Source organism: Apteryx mantelli, chromosome 7, assembly GCF_036417845.1.
Source record: "Apteryx mantelli isolate bAptMan1 chromosome 7, bAptMan1.hap1, whole genome shotgun sequence".
In the NCBI taxonomy this organism is placed as follows: Eukaryota; Metazoa; Chordata; class Aves; order Apterygiformes; family Apterygidae; genus Apteryx; species Apteryx mantelli.
Genome location: NC_089984.1, coordinates 28,433,630 through 28,453,809, shown reverse-complemented (window position 1 = coordinate 28,453,809; position 20,180 = coordinate 28,433,630). Strand labels below are relative to the sequence as shown.

The 20,180-nt window shown below is 60.9% G+C and overlaps 2 protein-coding genes across 2 annotated transcripts; one reads left to right on the top strand and one right to left on the bottom strand.

The window, feature by feature from the left end:
• Positions 1-8,328: 8,328 nt before the first annotated feature.
• On the bottom strand, positions 8,329-13,343 carry SLC25A28 (solute carrier family 25 member 28). The gene is given in 5 exon segments (XM_067300107.1): positions 8,329-9,433; positions 11,125-11,181; positions 12,355-12,583; positions 12,850-13,209; positions 13,212-13,343. Coding segments are annotated over 5 exon segments (1,296 nt in total). The 3' UTR covers positions 8,329-8,915.
• A 729-nt stretch (positions 13,344-14,072) lies between these two features.
• ENTPD7 (ectonucleoside triphosphate diphosphohydrolase 7) lies at positions 14,073-20,045 on the top strand. The gene is made up of 12 exons (XM_067300101.1): positions 14,073-14,130; positions 14,211-14,387; positions 14,492-14,697; positions 14,848-14,998; positions 15,472-15,575; positions 16,002-16,058; positions 16,576-16,724; positions 16,818-16,984; positions 17,731-18,055; positions 18,160-18,245; positions 18,425-18,586; positions 18,776-20,045. Exons 1-12 carry the CDS (start codon positions 14,123-14,125, stop codon positions 19,005-19,007), a joined length of 1,824 nt encoding a protein of 607 aa, XP_067156202.1. The 5' UTR covers positions 14,073-14,122; the 3' UTR covers positions 19,008-20,045.
• Positions 20,046-20,180: the final 135 nt, after the last annotated feature.

Here is a 20,180-nt window from a genome sequence, read left to right as displayed (position 1 = left end):
TGCAGGCCCTGCTGGGATGCACCCCCTCACTGACCTTTTCCTGCAGAGGTGGCGATGAGCACTGATGAAGCGCATGGATGTGGGGGCCTTTCGCCCCATCTCGGGAAGGACAGTCTTTCCCAGTAAACGGGATGGCAATTACACCTGCCTGTCCCTCACTGACTTGCAATGACCAGACTTGAAGACTTGTGTTGAGCACGATGAACCCAGACGTCCGGGAACCCCTGTTTTTTCAGGAAAGGCTTTACAGAACGTTGGTGAAGGCTTGTTTCTTGTGTGCAGGTGCCAGTGTCCCTGAAGATTTCCCATTTCTGCTGTGTGCTGGCTTGCCCTGAATGGCTGTGCCAGCCCTAGAGAAGCTGTTCGGGGAGCTGTGCAGTTTGGGTTCCTGGAGGACAAGAAGGGCGATAGCAATGCATCTTCTTGCTGCTCCACCTCCTTGCTGCGATTCTGCTGATACCCCCGGAGCAGAGCTTTGCTGAAGGCCAGAAAGACTCTCGGGCCCTGCCGGAGCCCTTGCCTGGCTGCACAGCGTGCCACGTTTCACTGAGTGTGCAATAAAATCAACATTTTCAAGGGGACAACACTGAGCCATGAACATGACTAGCTGCTAGAGCCAGGCAGCAAGAGGCCCCTCCTGCCCTGTTGCTGGGGTGAGCGGAGACCCCCAGGTGCCCACCTGGGCAGCGGGTGCTGGCTGGGACCCCCAGGCCACCCTGGGCTCCCACCTGGGACACTGGGTCCCCTGGGCCTGTCCCCTAGCGAGATACGCCACCGCCACCTATCGGCAAGCGCACAGGGACAGGCGTGGGACAGGTACCGCTCTGTCCCGGCCACCGCACGCCGGAGGGGCTCTGCGTCTGGTTTGGGCTACTTTTAAGGGATAACTTACCCCCCTGCGCAAGGCCAAGGCTTAGAGGGCTGCAGAGTGGCTGGGCAGGACCGCGTCTCCCTGCTGGGCGCGTGTCCCCGGGGCTGGGGGACAGCAGCGCGACGCGCTGGGCGTCAGGAAGGCCGGACTGTCTGGATTTGCGCTGGGCAGCCGGGATCTCTCTGAGGCTCCAGGGAAGGGCGGGGGGGGGTGCACACCCTGCCCAGTCCCCTGTACATGCAGGGTCCCCAGGGCACCAGGCAGCACCACCAGCCCTGGCCGCACGCAGGGATGCGAAGGCGCCCGGAAGCGGTAGCCACCCGGCATCGCACAGCGGTGCAGTGGGAGAGCTGGGAACGGGACCCGGCCTCGTCCCAGTCCCTCTAGCCGCCCTCTTTAGCGACTAATGTTTTACTGTCTGCATTTCTCACCCGAGCACAAGCATCCAACAAGTCTTTGCAAAAGACCCCAGCGGTTGTTAGCATCGATCAGCCTCTCCGTCCCGAAGTAACGCGTGGTGCTGGGCGAATTGCAGCCCCTGGCCGAAGCTCCCTGTGGCCCAGCACCGCCCTCAGCCTCCGGCCACTGCGTTCGCCCCCGCAAGCCCTTGCCCCCGGGACGCCTCGCAGGCTGCGGTGTCCCGCACCTCACGCCTCTTACTGCTGCGTCCTCACCAGAGGGAGCTGTGTCCCCGCTGGAGGCACAGCCCGGTTCTGGCCCAATTCCCTAATCCCTCGCCTTTTTATAGCCCTTGGCAATGCGCAGGGCCCAGATCTAAGGGACACCCAAAGGTGCCAGGAGACAGAGAAGCAGGCAGGCTGCTTGGGTTTACATTTCTCCCAGGACCTGCCTTGCTGTGCCAGACATGGCCTATGCACCGCCAGGAGCCTCTTATACTAGCCCTTGTGTCATATATATATATATATATATATATATATGCCCTGGGGAAACCACAGGGTTTCTCCAGGTTTCGCATGGCAGCAAGAGCAGTGGCTGCAGACCAGGGAGATTAGGGCTGGAGCCCCCCGGTCTCCAGGGCCCGAAACAACCCTTGGCTCAGGCTCTTCTGAAAGCCATCCCAGGGGAGGCTCCAGCAGCACAGCACACCTAAGCCGTCCCCACCGTCCTGGCCCTTGGGATGGTGACCCCCAGCGTGTGCTCGCACTCGGGCGCGCTGCGGTGCACCTGCACCCTGCTGCTATATCTCCTGTGCCGTCCAGCCCTGGCAAGCCCAGGGGTGGCCCTTCACCCGCCTCTGCCGGGTCCCCAGTGCACTGCTCCGGCTGTTTCAACCCCGGCCCCAGCCAGGCAAAAAACCTCCCTGCTCCACCTTGCTGCGGGAATCTGACACGTAACCCTACACCGAGTGCAAGTATTATTAATATCTCCCCATCCAACCGATGCGATCCAGATGCACTAAGGACACTGCCAGCCCAGCAAGGGGGGGTGTTTCTCTGGTAACTCCTTAGTGCAAAAAAAAAGCAGGTTTCAGGCTCTGCTTTACCATGACCTGCTCTTCCCTTCCAGGGGCGCAGCGCACAGCGGGGCTCGGGGAGGCTGGTACCAGCGCTGCCAGGGGTTGTCTCTCGGCTCTTTTACCCCAAGCAGCAACACGGCTCAGAAGACGCTTTCCCAGAGCCCACCAGCGGCAGCGTCTGGTCTGTGTCCAGGCAGCCCCGGCTCACAAATTTACCACCACTGTAAGGGCCGTGGGGTCATGAGAACTTGTATAAGTTTATTGGGGTCTGGCAGAGCCCTGAGCAATCCCAGAGCCGGAGCGGGTGGGAGCCGGAGGGAGGCTGGGAGCGCACCTCCGCGCTGCCGCCGGCTCCTGCCACCCCTCCCCGCGGCACGGCCGCCGGGCCGGAGGCGTCCCTCGCTGCTGTGCTGGGGGGACGAGCTCCTCACCCGGGCAGCAACGGGGCCCCCGGCTCTGCCCTTCACCGGGCGAGTTGCAGCCTCTCGCGTTACCCGAGGAGGGCGGCCGGGGGCTCGCTGGAGCTGTCTCGCTCCTGGCGCTGCAAGCTCGGGCTGCCTGAAATAGCCTGGACCCGCGCCGGGGGGCTGCCACGGCCCGTCCATTGCCTCGGGTGCAGCGCAGAGCAGGGGCAGGCGGGCAGCGCTGCCTGGCTTTGCTCGGCTCGAGGGGTTGCCCCAAAATGGGATACCCCCCACCCCGGCCTGCCCCCTGGCACTAATGGTAGGACATGGCCCGAGGGAGCAGTCAGGCACGAGAAGGAAAGGCAGCAAATCCCTGGCCCCTCTGGATGCAGCCAGGGATGCTGCAGGGAGCTGAGAAGAAAATGGGTTGTCTCCAAAACTCTGATGGGCTGAGGGTGGCTTCCTTGCTGGAAGCCAAAAATAGCCTTTTTCCTCAGAAGAGGCTGTAGGAGGGATCTCACACAAAGCGCAGCCAAATACCTAGGATACCATAGGACAGGCCTGGAGTAGCGTGGCTTCACGGAGGCTTTATCGGCCCTCGGAAAGGCAGCGGCCACGGCAGAACCAGCCGACAACTTCCTTCCCTTCTGGACGTCTCGCCATGCCAAAGGCACCAGGGTGCTCGCAGAGCCAGGGAAGCAAAGTGGGAAGCCCGTGCCAGGTCTCCCCTGCCCAAAGGCGGGAAGCCAAATGGCACACCGGCTCCAGAGGCGTGGGATCCAGGGCTGGTGGCTCACTTGCAGGTGCCTGGACACAGGTCTCGGAGCACCACAGCAATCAGCGGAAAAGGAGAGGAACAAAGTATTCCCCGACAGCGTTTATAGCACTAGCTGTGCTGGGGAAGATCCTGAAAATTAGACAGGTACTGACTCAGTATGAACCAGCCTCACGCTAGGAGAGGTGGCAAAGTTGAGGCTTTTTATCCACCTAAGAGGGACCTGGACATACACAGTCACACCAGGGCAAGGGGAAACAGCAGAGGACCTAACGAAGCCCAAGTCAATACAACTAAACACAAACCTGAAAGCAGCAGTTGGAAGTATTTTTTATGGAAGCGCCCCGAGATCAGCCCTCGCGTGGCTCTGAGCTGCCCTTCGCCTGCAGCGGGCGCCCGTGGTGCAGCTCGGAGCCCGCCGGCCTCGGCAGCCCCGTCCTCGCGGGGGCTGTGCCAGCGGCTCAGGTTCGGGAGGAAGCAGGACAGATGCAAGATTGGCCGCTTCTGGCTGAGCTGATCCAGATGTGGGGACATCCCAGCAGGCACTGCCGTCGCGGGAGCTCTCCTCCTGTACCTCCATATGCCCTAAAAGCAGGGCTGGCTCTGAGCAAGAGGGCAGGGGCAGCTTTTGCCGCACAGTCTGGGAGACAGAGAATAACCCAGATCCACGTCGGTACAACAACGTTATTGAGGGGGGACTAGCAGCTAGTGCAAATGTGCCCCCAGGCCCTGGGCACTGTCATGGCACCAGAAACAGAGAGTCCACAGCAAGAAGGAGCACGAAACAGAAATGGTGCCCGGCCACCTGCCTCCCAGCGGCGCAGCACGATGGACAGCCCGAGCCTCGGGCATGAGGAGAGCAGTGTGAACCAACTTCTGAGCACCTTGGCCCTTGAATTCAGGGTTTCCCACGCTAGCTGCACCCGCACGGAGCTTAGGGTTGAAGCAGTCTCACGGGGGCAGGAAAGCCCCTGGCTCCCTAGCCCCGCCAGGCAATGCCAGCAGCAGGCGCCTTCATTCCCACCCACAGGAGTCCACACACAGTCCCGGAGCTGGCTGCTGATCCGAGGCAGAGATTCCGCTCAGAGGATGGAGATGGCAGCGGGACAGGGGATTTTTCTAGTCTTCCATGGCTTGGTCCAAGCTGCAGTGGATATGTGGAAACTCCCCGGCGGGGCGTGGGGACATTCCCACCCCGGGTGTGCTCGTGCCCCCCGCAGCGCGTGGGACCTAGCGCATGGCGCTGTTGCCAAGTGGGTCCCCAGGGCCACTGCTGCCTGCACTGGGCATTGCTCTGACCGCTGCTCAGTAAGCTGGCAAAGCCCCAGGAAACCCGAAAGGCCCCATCCCTGTGAGAGGATTGCTCAGGACAACCGCTTACAGGACCAGCTTCTCCATGCTGGGCAGACTTATAATATCCCAGTTCCCGCGAGTCTTGCTCCCTCCCCCAGCACTTCTCTGCGCAGTTATTCCTGAAAACATCTCTCTCCTCATCCTGGAGTCACCTTCAATCATGCCTTCGCCCATTGACATTTATAGAGCTTCTCCCAGAGGCCCATGGATTCAATTGTGTGAACCTCTCCCCAGACCCTGCCCGTGTTTATGCCTTTCCCTCCAAGGTGCCTGTAATCGCCCTGATCCATGGTGAGGGCCAGAGGCGACGCTGAAGCTCTGCTCATTGGGAACAGATTTCCGCCTCTGCGCAGGGAGGCCCATTCTTGCAGAGCTCAGTCGACCAGTCTTCTGCTGCCTCGCTCCTGGCAAACTCCAGTCTAATGCACTGCCTGCTAATTCTCCGTTGGTCTCTCCCAGCCATTTCTGCTTCTCGGATTTCTCCCTCTTGGGTGGAGGAGCAGCACAGCTGCCAAATCTTGCAATACTCGGGCTATTTCTTAAAGCCCCAGCTCCTGAAACGGTGGGAAAACTGGAGGTTCCCTGCTTCCGGTGCCTTTTGTTTCTTTAAGGAGTTTCTAATCCTCCTGGTTGAGCAGAAAAAGCTGGGAGCAGGAGCCTGCAGCCCATGCCAGGGAGGAGAGGGCAGGCACACAGCCGAGGCACGGCACAGCAAGGCAGCCCCAGGCTGCAGTCGTGGCCTCCCTGCACCCCGGGGGCAGCCGGACCTGCTGGGCAGCTGTGGGCACACTCAGATTCCCACCTGAGTTCAATCTGCATTAGAAGCCAGAAGAGAGTTCCTCAAAAGAGACATAGAGCTAGGGGTGGGATGGGGCTTGGCATAGGGGTGTCAAGCACACGGATCTGCACTGTGAAGGGTATCTCAAAAAGCCCAGTGCTGGCTGCTGGCAGAGCATCGCCCACAACAGGGCCTCTTGCGCTGGCTGCCCCCACCGAGCTGCGCCTCCCACTCCTTACCCGGGCGCCAGCCCCGCACCTTTCCAGCGGCAGGAAAACCCCTCTTTGCCCTGGCCCCAGCAGGCGGAGCAGGACCTGGCCGGGTGCAGCCCTCCTCCATGCAGGACAGAACAGGCCGGAGAATCCACTGGAACAGCCCCAAGCCGACATAGATGCAAACAGACATCGCATACCACAGCTGTGAACGCATTTCCTCCAGGGAGTTATTTTGGGCATGGCATTGTGGGATAGATATCCCTCCTCCAGGCACTATGGGACACACGCAACCGTCTCAGGCTCTGCCCGGGTCCAAGGCGTGAGCCCCGCCACAGCACAGCATCCATTCAGCGCAAGCCGCGCGGCTCCAGCCTGGACGGCTCTGTTGTTCTGCCCCATTTGCAGCTTTCTCAACAAGGTTACCTGGGTCTCCTGCCACGGGGCATCCGGCTAGAGCCAGGCATCCTGTGCTGGTGCCCGACTCAAGAGAAACAGAGGTTCAGGTCTGGGAAGTTCAGAACAACTAAAACAATCCTTTGGTGCTCAGCACACAACCTGGCAACATTGGCTTGGAGGTCCGGAGCTTAGTGGGACTCTAAAAGTAGTTGGTATTAACACAGCTAACAAAACCAAAAAATGTATTAATAACTGTTAGATCAGAAAAAACATTAGCATGCTGAGCAACTGTTTTGGAAGAGTTTTAAACAGTTAAACTCTCCAAGGCACAAACTAGTCTAGTTATTCAAAACCAGGAGGCAAAAGCCCTGCTGAGCCCCAAATCTATGCGAGCGAGGTGCACAGACCCCCCTGATGGCCCTCCAGACTAACCCAACACAATTCCTGTGCTACCCACGCTCACGATCCAGGACCTCCCTCCTTGGCGCTGCTCAGAGCAGCCTGGAGACTTCTTGAGGACCCACAGTCAGAGTGACAGGGCAGGACTGACCGGCCTGGAAGCCCCAAGAGCCTTCCATGCTGCTCCAGTAGGGTGGCAACCCACGCCTGAGGCAGGTGACGTGCCATGAGTGCTTGCTTTGCCTTCACCCTGTAAGCAAAATCTCCAAGACCTTCCCAGACCACAGCAGTGAAGGTGGCAGGAATCTGTTTACCGCAGCTCCAGCATGTACCCAAGAGTCAAGTGTCCCCAAAATGCCCTGTGCACTTTCCTACACCCTTCTCCTCATACACACCCTCCCTGGTGGCAGCACCCCATGAGCATCCCACTCTGGGCAGCCGGGGCAGGTCCCAGTAGTCCCCTCTCTACCAACCGCAGGTTTGAACCCCAGGGCGCCGCGGGCTAGGCAGGGGGCTCGTACTGCAGCAGGTTATTTTCCCACACGATGGTCCCCCTGGTCACTAAAAGGGGCAGAGGCTCAGCCTTCCCCAAGGCCAGAAAGGCAAGCCCTGCTCATCTCAGGCCATGGGCTGGACATCTCCAGGGCAGCCAGGCTAGGCCAGGCAGGCCCTCTCCTCCCACCACCCACTCTGGCTCCCCTTTTCCCTGTCATCGTCCAGACCCTGCTTCCCTTTCACTGTGGCTCAGCTCCTGCATCCTGTTTCCCCTCAGAGGCCCATCTCCCAGCCACTGCCTTCTCCACTGCTGCTATTTTCCCCCTCAGTACCCCCCCCTTTTCCCCTTAACCCCAGTTAGACCCTCATAGTCGCAGCTCCCTCAGGGCAGAGAACAGGATGGCCTCACAGGCGTAGGATTCGGGATCATTTGAACTGCCCTCTGCAGTTTAATGCACCCCCACCACAAAACCCTGCAGTCAGCCATCAAGGCCAGCCCAGCTGCCGCCTTGCCAGGGTCACTGGTCTGTTCCCAGGCTGGCAGGTCTGTGTAGGGACCTCCCGTCGCAGAGCTGGTGCGCAGCATGAGAAAGGCCTGGGAAGGGAGGCAGATGCCGACTGAGGAAAGTCAAGATGACTCCCAGCCGCACTGCATGGCTGATGGTGTCCTTCTCCTTGGGAGAGGAGGCAGCCAGTGCCTGTGACAGCAGACCCCGCAGAGTACAGGACTCTCAGCATCACCCCTGCTAGAGACTAAGCTGCTCCGATCAGCTGTATCCAGCTTCATGGCACCAGTGAGCGCATCTCAGGGCTACAGTAGTGCCTACTTTGTTACATGATGCAACTCTTAGCAGAGGGCTGGCCCAATGGAAGAGTAAGCAAAGAGCACTGCCTTTCTCACTGTCTTTCCTCCACCATCTAACAATTTCCTCCCTCAAATTCCTGAGGAGGGTTGCAAAAGACATTTCCCATCCTTCATACATGAGCCTCCACTGAGCACATCACCAAGTCTGTCTCCCTCCTGCTCCAAAGTCTCCAGTGGGTAGTTTCAAACACACCACCTTAACGGGAAGCCCTGCAAAAGAGCCCAGCATTGGGCACAGAGAGAAAGGTCCCACACTAGTGCTGAAGCTGGGCCATCCAAGAGTAAAAAGGGGACATGACAATAGAGCAGAACTGTTTTTATTGGAGGTGTCAAGAGCAGGAACAATAACAAACCTACAGACTCCCCTCCTCAAGTGCCATCCTTCCCCACCCACCACCACCAGGGCAGTCAGCATCATGTGTGCGTGCTACAAGACAACGGCAAGGCTTACACTTTGCTTCAGCCAAAAGCCAGACAACAACCCTCAGCATCCTAGGCAGTGCTGCTGCCCCTTCCATGGTGACTGTGAGCTCAGCTTCACCCTGCCAGTGGCAGCGCAGGACATTCACCTTCCCCTCCGAGAACAGATGAGCTTTGCATTAGAGGAGGTTTTCATTAAGGGAAGGACAGGAGCACAGCTCCACTGAAGTGCAAGGGGAGGCAACCCGGGCTGTAGCTCCCAGCAGGATATCTCTGAGATGAGATGAGAGCACAAGCTGTGCAGCCTGAGCAGAGCTGCAGCAGCCACAGGCAAGAAATGGCACTGCTAAACCCAGAAGGGCTTTGCTGCCCCCTCTCTTCAGCACAAACCAAACCAAAAGGCAGAGGGTCAGAAGACAAACCAGGAGGGGAGATGAAGCAGGTCTGGAATAGGGTTCAGCTCTGGCTCACTTTCCAGCCCGACGCTCCTCCTGGCGCTTGGTGAGGATGTATTTGAAGAACTCGTACACAGACCAGGCAATTGCTGTTGAGGGCATCTGATAAATGACTCTAGCCTGGACCCCTCTGAAGTAGGCAGTCACACCGCCTACTTGGTACACCGTCCTGAAGGCATTGGCCATGCCTGTGATGTGTCCGCTGATGTTGGAGCTCAAGGCCAGGGACTCCTGGGTGTTGAGCAGTGTTTTGCAAACGTCCAAAGGTGTAGTAGCAGCAGCAGCTACAGCCCCCGCGCAGGCCCCGGAGACCATGTGGGAGCTTGGGTTGTACTGTCTGTGGGGGTTGAGCTGCTCTTGCAAGAACTCGTAGGTCATGAAGTGAATGGCTTGGAAGGGGATGTTCATGGTGAGCTGGGTGGTGTAGCTGCGGTAGAAAGCTCCAGCCCCTTCGTTGCGCCACACAGTCCGTACACAGTCCGTCACACGCTGGTAAGGCGAGTTGTACATCTGCATCCTCTGTTTGACCACTGGGGACAGACAGCAGCAGACAGCAGCAGTAGCCAGGACCCAGGCACAGAGAGGAACAGGAGAGAGAAAGGGTAAGTGTGAAGCCAGGCTTCCTGTGAACACCCTGGATTTTAGTCACACTGGCTTAAGAGCTAATGACTGACAACTCTGACCAGCAATGTCCTGTATGCCCCCAGGCAGGACTATAGCGATTTAGATCTGTGCAAGGCATCACTGTCACACACAACATAACCATCACCTGCAAACCCTGCAGCTACTACAGCCTGTTCTATGAAACATCCTCACACCAAGGCGTATATACTGAAGATCCAATGTGCACACCTCTCCCACTCCCAAGTGACGAACTTCTCCCCATCCACCACTGCAGATCTACTATGCAGCCAAAATAACCCCTCCTATATTTATTCTGGCATTTTCCAGATAGATCTCTAGATCCGTATTAACCTGTCACTCCTTAGCCACCCCTCTCCCAGCCCACAACGACGGGAGCACTCTGCACAGCCAAACTGCAAGGAAATGTTACCAGCCACTGGGGCAAAACCAGACACCCAGTTTATTCACCAGAAACACCCAACAGCAAACCAGAGGAGCCCAGAAGGCAGCCTACGGCTGTCCTGCCTCCCCCTATCCCACAGGGTGACCATAAGGAGCTAAACCCAATGCGATTACAACAAATACTACGGTTGTGATAAGAAGAGGCGCTCCAGGGAAGGAATGACAACAGTTCAGCCAAAGCAGCTGCTTGTTCCTTAGGGTTACAGCCACGTTGTGGGCAGGCAGGAGGCCTTGCTGGCTGCGGAGGTCCAAAGCCTTCCTATGGTCCCCCTGAACAGAGGAAGGGCATTCACCTATCTCCTTCTCACAGCTTCAAGAGCGACAGCCCTGCATGAACAAGGCAGTTGCTGAGCCCAAATCAGTTGAGCCTGCCCTGAAATAACTTAGGTAGGGCTAAAAGGCCCTAGGCTCTGCTCAGGTTATCAGCGTGTGATGTTTGCCCTGAGAGCCGCTATCAATGGCTACTACAGCTCTTTATTCTCCTGCTGTCACAAGCCTTCTAATGTTGAGGGGAAAAAAACCCAAGTATTTGTGATTGATCTTTACTCAGTATTCCCCTTTCCTCCCACCATATTCATAGACTGTAATCATAATCTCTTTCTGCCTTTTTCATACCAGGCATAACAAAACCAGTCTCTTCCAGACACTTCATAAGACGAGGTCTCCCTTGTCCTGACTTCTCTGACATGCCTTTTGCATCTCATCATTTCTTTTCCTCCCTGAACACAGAAGCTCAGATCACATCACATCTTCCAGAGATCTCACCACAGTAATGTCCGGTTTCCCTGCCATTCCCCTGGAATGACTTCCTCAATCAGGCTCACGTCTCTCTCTTGCTTCCTCTGCTGCTCCAGGAAACCGTCACCAGCACAAAATGCTGGGCAAAAGGCTGGCTCCCTCCCCGCTCCTAGGCTGGGGTTTGTCGCACTTCCCAGAATGAATCGCTTCTACCTACCCTGCTCCATAACCGGCAGCCACTGGGCTCCCTAAACTGAGCTGCAGCCACTAGCACCTGAAGGATCCTTGCGGTCAGGCGAGCAGCGAGGAAAGTACCCTCTGGTGCCACAGAGAGGACCAGAGCAGCCTGGGCAGCTCCCACTCCTAGACCCTCCAGGGAGGACAGGATCATCGTTACCTTCTGCAGGGTTCATCGCCGCATCGTGGAGCAACGTTGCTACACACCCGGCTGCACCTGCAAAACAAGAACTGCCACATGTGAGGGGAGGAGGAGGCGAGAGACCCCGGGGCTCCACCACAACCCCGAGTCCCCCGCCAAAGCAAAGGAAGAGTCCCCTGGAAAAGAGCGAGATGCAAAGGCAGCCTCCATCTCCTGTCCAAGAGGAAGGCCAGTCCTCAGCAGTTCCAACCCCAAAAGAGTTCAGCAAAGAGAGGGAGCGGAGTACAACAGTCTGTCAGGTCCTGCAGGCCAGCTGGGACTCAGTCAGTCCCAGCCCTTGCTGGACAGGAGAATGCCACCAACTCACAGGGATCCAACAGGACAGTAAGTGTCACTGCGCCCCATGCCCCACAACAAAGAGGAGAAACCGGACAGGACTTCACTGCACACCTGCCGAGGGCAGGACATGCCCTACTCTCCCCTTGTTCCCACGCTTTCCCAACACAGCAGCTCATTGACACAAGAAGAGTCACAGGCACCACAGCAATAAGGCCTCCAAAACCACACGGACTCCTGGCCCGAGCTCCACATCACCAACCCACGCGGCCGCGGTCGGTCCCAGCTCATCTGTAGGCAGCTCCCATCCACAGGCATCCTTCTAAGCCAGGGGCTGGCCACTAACCTGCTTCAAGCCAGATACCTGGGAGCAGCTCAGACAGGCACAGGACCCGGTGGAGGCACGACCAGCACTTCACCCTGCCCGGCGCCAGGCCGGCGGGGAGGGGTGGCGTGGCACCGCAGCACTGCGCAGCGAGCTAGCGGCTGGAAAGAGGACAGGGCTTTAGGACATCTGTGGCATCTCGACCCGACTGGCCCAGAGCAGCAGCGTTAACGCCCTAAGGCCAAAGCACTGAGCGCTTACCCCATCCGCGCCAACACTTCCACCTCGCCGCCCATCGCCGCCAGAGGTGCTTGCTGGGCTGGATGGGACCTCCCTACAGCGCGCGGGGCACCGGATCTCCCCTCCCCGGCCCCCCCGAGGCGTCCAGCCCCCGTCCCACACACTGGCCGTGCCAGCGGGGGCACCAGGCTGCTGCCTGCCCTGCACCCGGGCGCGCAGAGAGCGGCCGCAGGGCAGCCAGTGCCCAGCGGAGCCCGGGAGCAGGGGCGGCGGTGACCGCCGGCACCCGTGGCGGCACCCAGGGGCCCTCCCGGGGGCGGAGGGGAGCGGCGCAGAAGGACCAGTACCATTGGCCACATGGCTATTGCCCCCCGCATGGATAACATCGCTCAGTGTCTTTTTTAACTTTTCATAGCAGGCAAAATACAGGGCGTGGGCCGGGCCGGCGCCGGTGGCGGTGATGTTCATGCCCCGCATGGGCCTCCAGACGCCCTCGGTCTGCACGATGCGCCACAGGGCCTCCAGCACGTTGCGGTAGCGGGCGGCGGGCTCCGGCCGCAGGCTCTGCATCCGCGTCTGAAAACGAAAGAAACGGGGCCGCTCCGTCGGTCGGTCGGTCCCCGCCGTCCCGTGAGGGCCCGGGGGGGGCCGTCCTCCCTCGGGGGGACCCCCGGGGGACCCTCCCTGCCCCGCGCGGCCTGGCCCGCCCCGCCCCGCCCCGCGCAGGGGCCCCGCCGCGGCCCGGCCCGGCCCGCCCCCCCCCCCGGCGGGCCCCGGTGCTGCGGCCGCCCCCCGCGGGCCCCCCCGCCGCGGGGCCCGGCGGGCCCGGCCGCCCCGCGCACCTTGACGCAGTCCACGGGGTACATCACGCAGTGCTCCATGACGCCCGCCACGGCGCCCGCCAGCATGTGCGTGGAGACGGCGGCGCCCTGCGGCAGCGCCTCGTAGTCGGGGGCGGGCGGGGAGCGCGGCTCGGGGCCCCGCGCCGCCTCGGGCCCCCCTGGGCCGGGCCCCGCCTCCGCCTCCGCGCCGCCCCGCCGCGCCCGGCCCGCGCCGCCGCCGCCCATCAGCAGCAGCAGGACGCGGCCCGACTCCGCGCCGCCCCGCGCGCCGGGGCTCGCGCCCGCCCCCGCGCCCGCCCCCAGCTCCATGGCGCCGCCGCCGCCGCCGCCGCCCCGGCCCCGCGCCGCGCCGCGCCGCCGCCTCCTCCCCCGGCCCCGGGCGCCCGCGCCGCCCCGCCCCGCCGCGCCCATTGGCCCGCGCCACCCCGGCACCGCCCCCGCCGCGCTCCCACTGGCTCGCCCCGGCACCCGCCGCCCCCGCGCGCCGTCCTCATTGGCCAGCGCGGCCCCGCGTCGGCGGCCGCCACTGGCCAACCGCTCCCTCCGCCACACTCAGGCCCGCCGCCTATTGGCCCGCCGCCCTTTCCGCCCTGTCGCTCCGCGGAGCCCATTGGGCGGCTGAACTTTTCGCCCCGCCCATCCGCGCCGCCGATTGGGCGACAAGCCTTTGACCTTTGGTCCGCTCAGAGGTCTCGTAACTGGTTTTTCTGAGAACAGGGCCAAGCTTGCAGTGCCTGAGCAGCCATTAGCTGCCTCGCCTGCCACTCTAAGTCTTGGCGCGTGTTGTTTATTTGGGCGGCTCGGATTGGCTCCAACGGCCCCTGGAGGGCGGGCTATGCTTTGTAGCAGCGCTGCGATAAGCTGGAGCGACCTAGAAATCAGACAGCGGCTCCGACGATTGGCCAGAGCCCCAGTGACGTTTTGCGACGAAGGGCGGATGTGGGAGGCCGGCGGCAAGCAAGGGCGAAGCGGGGCGCAGCCTCGGCGGCCGGAGCGGGAGAGCTCTGATTGGCCGCTGAAGTGCAAGGGCGGGGCCCCGCCTGAGCGCGGAGGTGCTGATTGGGCGGCGCGGCGAGGGGGGCGGAGCGCGGCCCTCCGGGACCGCCCCGCCCCCGGCTCCTCTCCCGGCGCCCCCATTGGCGGCTCCCGGGACGCCTGGTGACGTGGCCGCCGGTGCGGGCGCGGGGAGCGAGCCCCGGCGGCGGCGGCGGCCCCGCGCGGCGCGTGCGCGGGCGGCACGGGGCGATGCGCGGGCGGGCGCGGGCGGGCGCACATGGCCAGGTGAGCCGGGACGGGGGGACCGGGCGGCTCCGGTCCGGTGGGGCCCGGTGCGCGGTCTGAGCTGTCGCCTCTGCCCGCAGGATCGGCTTCTCCTGCCTGTGCCCGGCGTCGTGGCGCCTGGCGGTGCCCTGGGGCTGCCCGCGGCCGCGGCTCGCGGCGCTGGCGCTGGCCTTGGCCGTGGGGCTGCTGCTGCTGCTGGCGGCCGCCGCCCCCCGCCGCTGGGCCGCGCCGCCCCGCGCCGCCCGGCAGTACGAGAGGTGAGCGGCGGTGGGGCGGGGGGGGACCCCGGTAACCGCCCCCCCCCCGGGCTCCTGGCCGCGGCCCGGAGCGGCGCTGAGTCCCCGCCTCGCCCCCTCGCCAGGTACCTGGCGCGCGTGGAGGAGCTGGGGGCCACCGACACCGAGGACGCGGCGCTGAGCTACGGCATCGTCGTCGACTGCGGCAGCAGCGGGTCCCGCGTCTTCGTCTACTTCTGGCCCCCGCACAACGGCAACCCCCACGACCTGCTGGACATCAAGCAGATGCGGGACGAGAGCAGCCATCCCGTCGTCAAGAAAATTAAGCCAGGTCTGTGCTAGCCCTCTCCTGGCCCGGAGGTTAAGGCCCTGTAAAAATCGGGGCTGCCTCTGAGCAGCCTTGGTCTCCCCAGTGCTGGTGCTGGCAGGCTGCCGCCGCGCGGCAGGGCTTGGTCGTGCAAAGTCTCCCTTTCCCACGCAGGCATCTCTGTGGTGGCGGCGACCCCCGAGCGAGCTACCCCCTACATGCGCCCCCTGCTTCAGTTTGCTGCAGCTCACGTGCCAGCTGAGAAGCACAAAGAAACTCCACTTTACATCCTGTGCACGGCCGGCATGAGGCTGCTGCCTGAGAGGTGAGTTCATCAGCCCTTGGCGGGGCTCCTCGCTGATGCCGAGGAACCAGGGATCTGCTGGGATCCCCCGGCCACGAGGAGAAAGGCCTCGGCCCATCCTGAGCCTAATGGGAGACGATGTAGTGCTCTGTGAGATGGTGGGGGTGCTCGAGAAAGGAGAGGGTATGTGGCTGGGGGTAAGAGGCGAGAGGCGCAGGAGGGTTTGAGCACGTTGGGAGGGACTTTTGGCAGGGAGGAGATGGTGCTGACTGTGGCAGCCTTCCTCACGGGAGGAGACACTTTGAACTGAAGTCTAAAGCAAATAGATAAAATACTAACCTTCAATCTCCGAAACATATTGGATGCAGTGAGGGGGCTCATGGGGCTGGGCACGAGGCATATTGCAGCAGGATTCCTGTTGTCCCTTGTGCCCCACAAAGGAGCGACTCTCGTGAAGATCGCCTGGTATCTGTCTCTCTCCTGTACACTTGCAGGCAGCAAGCTGCAATCTTGGAAGACTTGGTGAGAAATGTGCCTCTGGAGTTTGATTTCCTTTTCTCCAAATCACATGCAGAAGTGATCTCAGGGAAGCAGGAAGGTAAGAGCTGCCCCTGCCTCAGAGTGCTGCTCTGTCCTCGTGTCCAGCAAGGAGCACCTGTAACTGCCAGCCATGGCCAGGCCCCCTGAGTCAGACACAGCATGGGCTCTGGGTGGGAGCAGTTTCGTGCTTTTATTTGGGGCAGCAGGCCTCAGTCTTGCCCTGAAGAGTGCTATTGGTAAGGGGCTGTGTGGCAAATGGTTGCTGTCCCTGCCCTCCTCCTCACTGAGGTCTGTCATCGAGGCCGAGCGCAGCGATGCACAGGGTCAGGCAGGGCTCTGCTCTCTGGTCCTGTCAGATGTTAAATGACACCCAGTGCCTGAGCGCAAGAAGCTTCTCCAGCACGGGAGTGCAGCTATGCAGTGCTGAGGGTGCTCCAGCCCCCCTTAGGGCATTGCCTGAGTACCCCCTTTACTTTCTGTGCAGGTGTCTACGCTTGGATTGGCATCAACTTTGTCCTGGGGAGGTTTGAGCATGAGGACGGTGAGTTTGGCTGTTGGCGCGGTGGTTGGCAGGGGAGTCTGTGAGCGGAGCCCTGCTGGAGCTGACCCAGGCGCTGGAGCAAAGAGCAGACTCTGGAGAGGGCAGCGCCTGCCCCTTTGGCCAGGCAGTGACTGACTGCAGCTGTGCGTGCAAAACCCTCCTGAACCCGTGACACAGAGAGGCAGCAGCCCGGGCTGCAGGGAAGAGTCCCGGCGTGCTGTGAGGGGGCACCAGCAGCATTTTGGGGGAAGAACTAGAGAGAGAGAGTTTGTAGGAGGGTTCCTGTGATGATTTTCAGCCCTGGCTGCTTTGGGGGAATCTGTGAAGCTGGTGGGCAGCCAGTGCCAAGAGCCTGGACCCACTGTGCTACAGGCAGCCCTTGGGGACTGTTTGCAGTGCTGCATTGCCGTGGTGGAAGAGGGCCAGGTGGCTGTACCAGGGCAGTGAGGTAGCGGCGGAAGGGACAACGTGCTGCCCTATGCCTCATCCCTCGCTGACATGCGGCTATGGGTTGCAGAGGAGGATGCAGTGGTCACTGTGGCACTGGGAGACCAGGTGGAGTCCCTGGTGCGGAAACGAACGGTCGGGATCCTGGACATGGGGGGTGCTTCCCTGCAGATTGCCTATGAGGTGCCCAGCTCTGGAGCCTTCTCCTCCCCGCAGCAGGTGTGTATCTGATCACCCGTCTGAGCCTGGCACCAAGAGCAGGTCCTGCCTTCCCCAGGTTGTGGCTGATCACAGACTTCTCTGTTTCCTCAGGAAGAGGCTGCCAAGAGCCTGCTGGCAGAGTTTAATCTGGGCTGTGACGTGCAGCACACTGGCCATGTGTACCGCGTCTATGTCAACACCTTCCTAGGCTTCGGGGGCAATTTTGCTCGGCAGCGCTATGAGGATCTTGTCCTGAACCAGACCTATGCGCACAACCGGTAAGGTCACCTCGCTTGGGGATGCCCCCACTGGGTTGCAAAATGGAGTGCTGGCTCCTTCCTGCCCTCCTCTCCCAGCTGGATTTACCCTGAGGGCCTCCCGTGGTGATAGCAGTTCCCAGCAGCCACGCTGGCAGCAGCCGTGTGATGGTAGCAGATGCACAGCCTGGCCCACGGTGCACAGGCGCTGCCCTTCTCAGGCGTTATCAGCGCAGCAACTGGCTGCCCTCCTCCTCCCCTCTCACCAAGCTGCAGGAGTCCCCTTCGGGGGCTTTTTCTGCTCTGGCTTTCCCTCCTTTGTCAGCACTGATCCCACTCAGAACATCTTTCCATCACTTCCCCACCTCAGGCTCTCTCTCTCATTCCCTTCCCAGAGCGCTGCATGAAACTATCCCCAGGGTGAGACAGGCTTGGTCACCATGTACCCCTGTGCCGGGAGCAAACCCTGCCTCCAGCTCCTCCAGGTGGTCCGGAGGGGTGTGAATCCCTGTGGGCTGGGTGGGACAGACTGCACCCATCAGGTGCGCAGAGCACATGGCCACCGTTCAGCGTGACAGATCTGGAGAGTCCAGCTTCAGGGAGGAGGTGGCAGGGTGGTTGCCAAGACCATGAGGGTATAAGGGGATACAGCCTTCTCTGGGGTGGGGGTATCTGGGATGTGGGGGAGCACTGGACCCAGGCCTGTCTTTTGGAGGCAGTACAGGATCCCATGCACAGCTGCCTTTCCTTTCTGGCTTGTTCTCCAGCCTGCATGACCAGCAGACAGGACTGAGCCCTGAGACACCCTTCCTGGACCCCTGCCTGCCTGTGGGGCTGGAAGACACGGTGGCAAGGGGTGGCCAAACCCTGCATGTTCGTGGGCAAGGAAACTGGAAGACTTGTGCGGAGCTGCTGCACCCCCTCCTGATGGGGCCCAACAGCAGCCAGGCCTCCCTGGCGGGGGCCTACAAAGCACCCATCGACTTCAGCAACAGCGAGTTTTATGGCTTCTCTGAGTTCTTCTATTGCACCGAGGACGTGCTGCGCCTGGGGGGCCGCTATGATGCCCTCTCCTTCACCTCCGCTGCCCAGGTGAGCGTTAGCCTGGTCTGGGGAAGAGGGGGCCGCTGTTGCCTGTCCCAGGAGGGACTGGAGCACATTTCTCTGCTCTGAGCCCTGGCTTCCCCGTCCCGCAGGAGTACTGCAGCCAGAGCTGGGCGGTACTGACACAGCGCTTCCACAATGGCCTCTACTCGTCGCACGCAGACCAGCACCGGGTCAAGTAAGGGGCTGTGCCGTGGAGGTACCTGCTGAGGGGGCTTGCCCTGGATGTTGGGGGGACTTTGTCCAGGGTGAGGATAACTGGGAGCTGTGGCGCAGGTAGGACGCGTGATAGGTTTTGGCTTGGATTCAGGCCCTGCAGTAGCATCTGGCTGATGCTGCTGTGCGCTGTGTCTGCAGGTATCAGTGCTTTAAATCAGCCTGGATGTACCAGGTCCTTCACCAGGGCTTCCACTTCCCCCTGGATTACCCCAGCCTGCGCACAGCCCAGCTGGTGTACGACCGGGAGGTGCAGTGGACGCTGGGAGCCATCCTCTACAAAACACGTTTTCTGCCACTCAGGTAAAGCTGGAGGGAGCATGAGCTCAAGTGCTGGATCCTGTGGTCTGGCTTGTGAGGGAAAGGGTGGCCCGGGAGCAGAGCAGGAGCTGCTGTGTGGGACAAGGGCTCTGCCACCCAAGGAAGGGGGAAAGGCAGTGCAGGCAGCCCCCAGCAGTTCTCAGGCCTCATTTTGACTCTTCTCTTCTGCAGGGATCTCCGGCCAGAGAGCGTCCGGCAAGCACATACCTCCTGGCTGCGCCTCTCTTTTGTCTACAACCACTATCTCTTCTTTGCCTGCATCCTGGTTGTAGTGCTGGCCATAGTCCTCTACCTCCTGCGGTTGCGCCGCATCCACCGCTGGCAGCTGCGGTCTGCCCAGCTTGACATGCTCTGGCTGGACAAGGTGGTGCTGCTGCCACCGGGTCAGGGAGATGGGCCGTGACACCAGCAGTACCCACCATCCAGTTGCACCAGCAGAACCAGTACTGGGACTGGATGACAGTGCCCTGGACTCTGAGGGCTTGGACTCTTTCTTGAAGACTGCCTCAATGCTGCACTCTATCATCTCCGCACCAGAACCAGAGCCAGTGGGCCGAGGCAGCTACAGACACCAGAGCCTTCCTCTCTGCTGCTCCCCAGCCCAAATCATTGCATTCCTTGGCCTCTGGCCTTCTCCTTGCTACAAGGCATAGACCAAAGTCCTTTGCTGCCAGCTGGCTCAAGGCTGCAGCCCTTACTGGGTCCCTCAGATAAGCAGGACTCAAAATCACAGAGGCAGCCAACCCAGGGCCATGGCCTGAACCACTGGGCCATCTCATGACTCAGCCCCTGTTTTGCTGCGTGGCCTGACATGGTGCTATAGTTCATCATCACCTAGGTGTGGCCTTTCTGTAGCTCACTGTGAGTGCAAGGGCTCAAAAACAGGAAGCCTGCAAGGTTTCCGCAAGAACCACGTGAGGCCCGTGGCCATGTGTGGCCTAGAGCTCTATGGAGCTGCCTGGCCTGGCCGCTCTCAAAGCATTCCTTACCAGGAGAAGGGGTGTCTAGCTGTTGGCTGTATCCTCCTCCTCTCCTTGCTCCATCCTCCCACAGCCCTAGCTGATGCCCCAGGCTCAGCTCTGAGGGCTCAGGGGCTGTTTCCAACTGAGGCACCACCAAAGGTGGCTGCATTTCTTTTCATTCCCTTCTAAGCATGTGTTTGTCCTGTGGTGTCCCACAGGCTAATCAGGCACTAGTGCAAAAAGGACCAGTGGTTCTTTCCCCCTTGTGAGTGCAGGCTGGGCCTGCCTCTGGGAAAGCCACCTCACTGCCCCTGGGCAGTTCTGGGTGGTGGCAGCTGGCTGCTGCCTCCCTCTGTGCACAGGCACAGCAAGCCTTCCTCCCCTGGGGCTGGAGCCCTGATGACCTAATGAAATTCTTCAGTTTATACTTGAACTGTTCCTATTCCCCTAGCAATAAAATAATTATGAGCCATCCAGCACTGGTCTCGTCTCCTTTTCTAGTGAACACCCACCCAGCCTGGCTGCGTGACTGGGCCTAGGCACCCCTTGCATAGCATTGCTTTGTGCTGCTGGGACTTGTCCTCATCATGGGACAATTAAGTAGCTTTATTAGC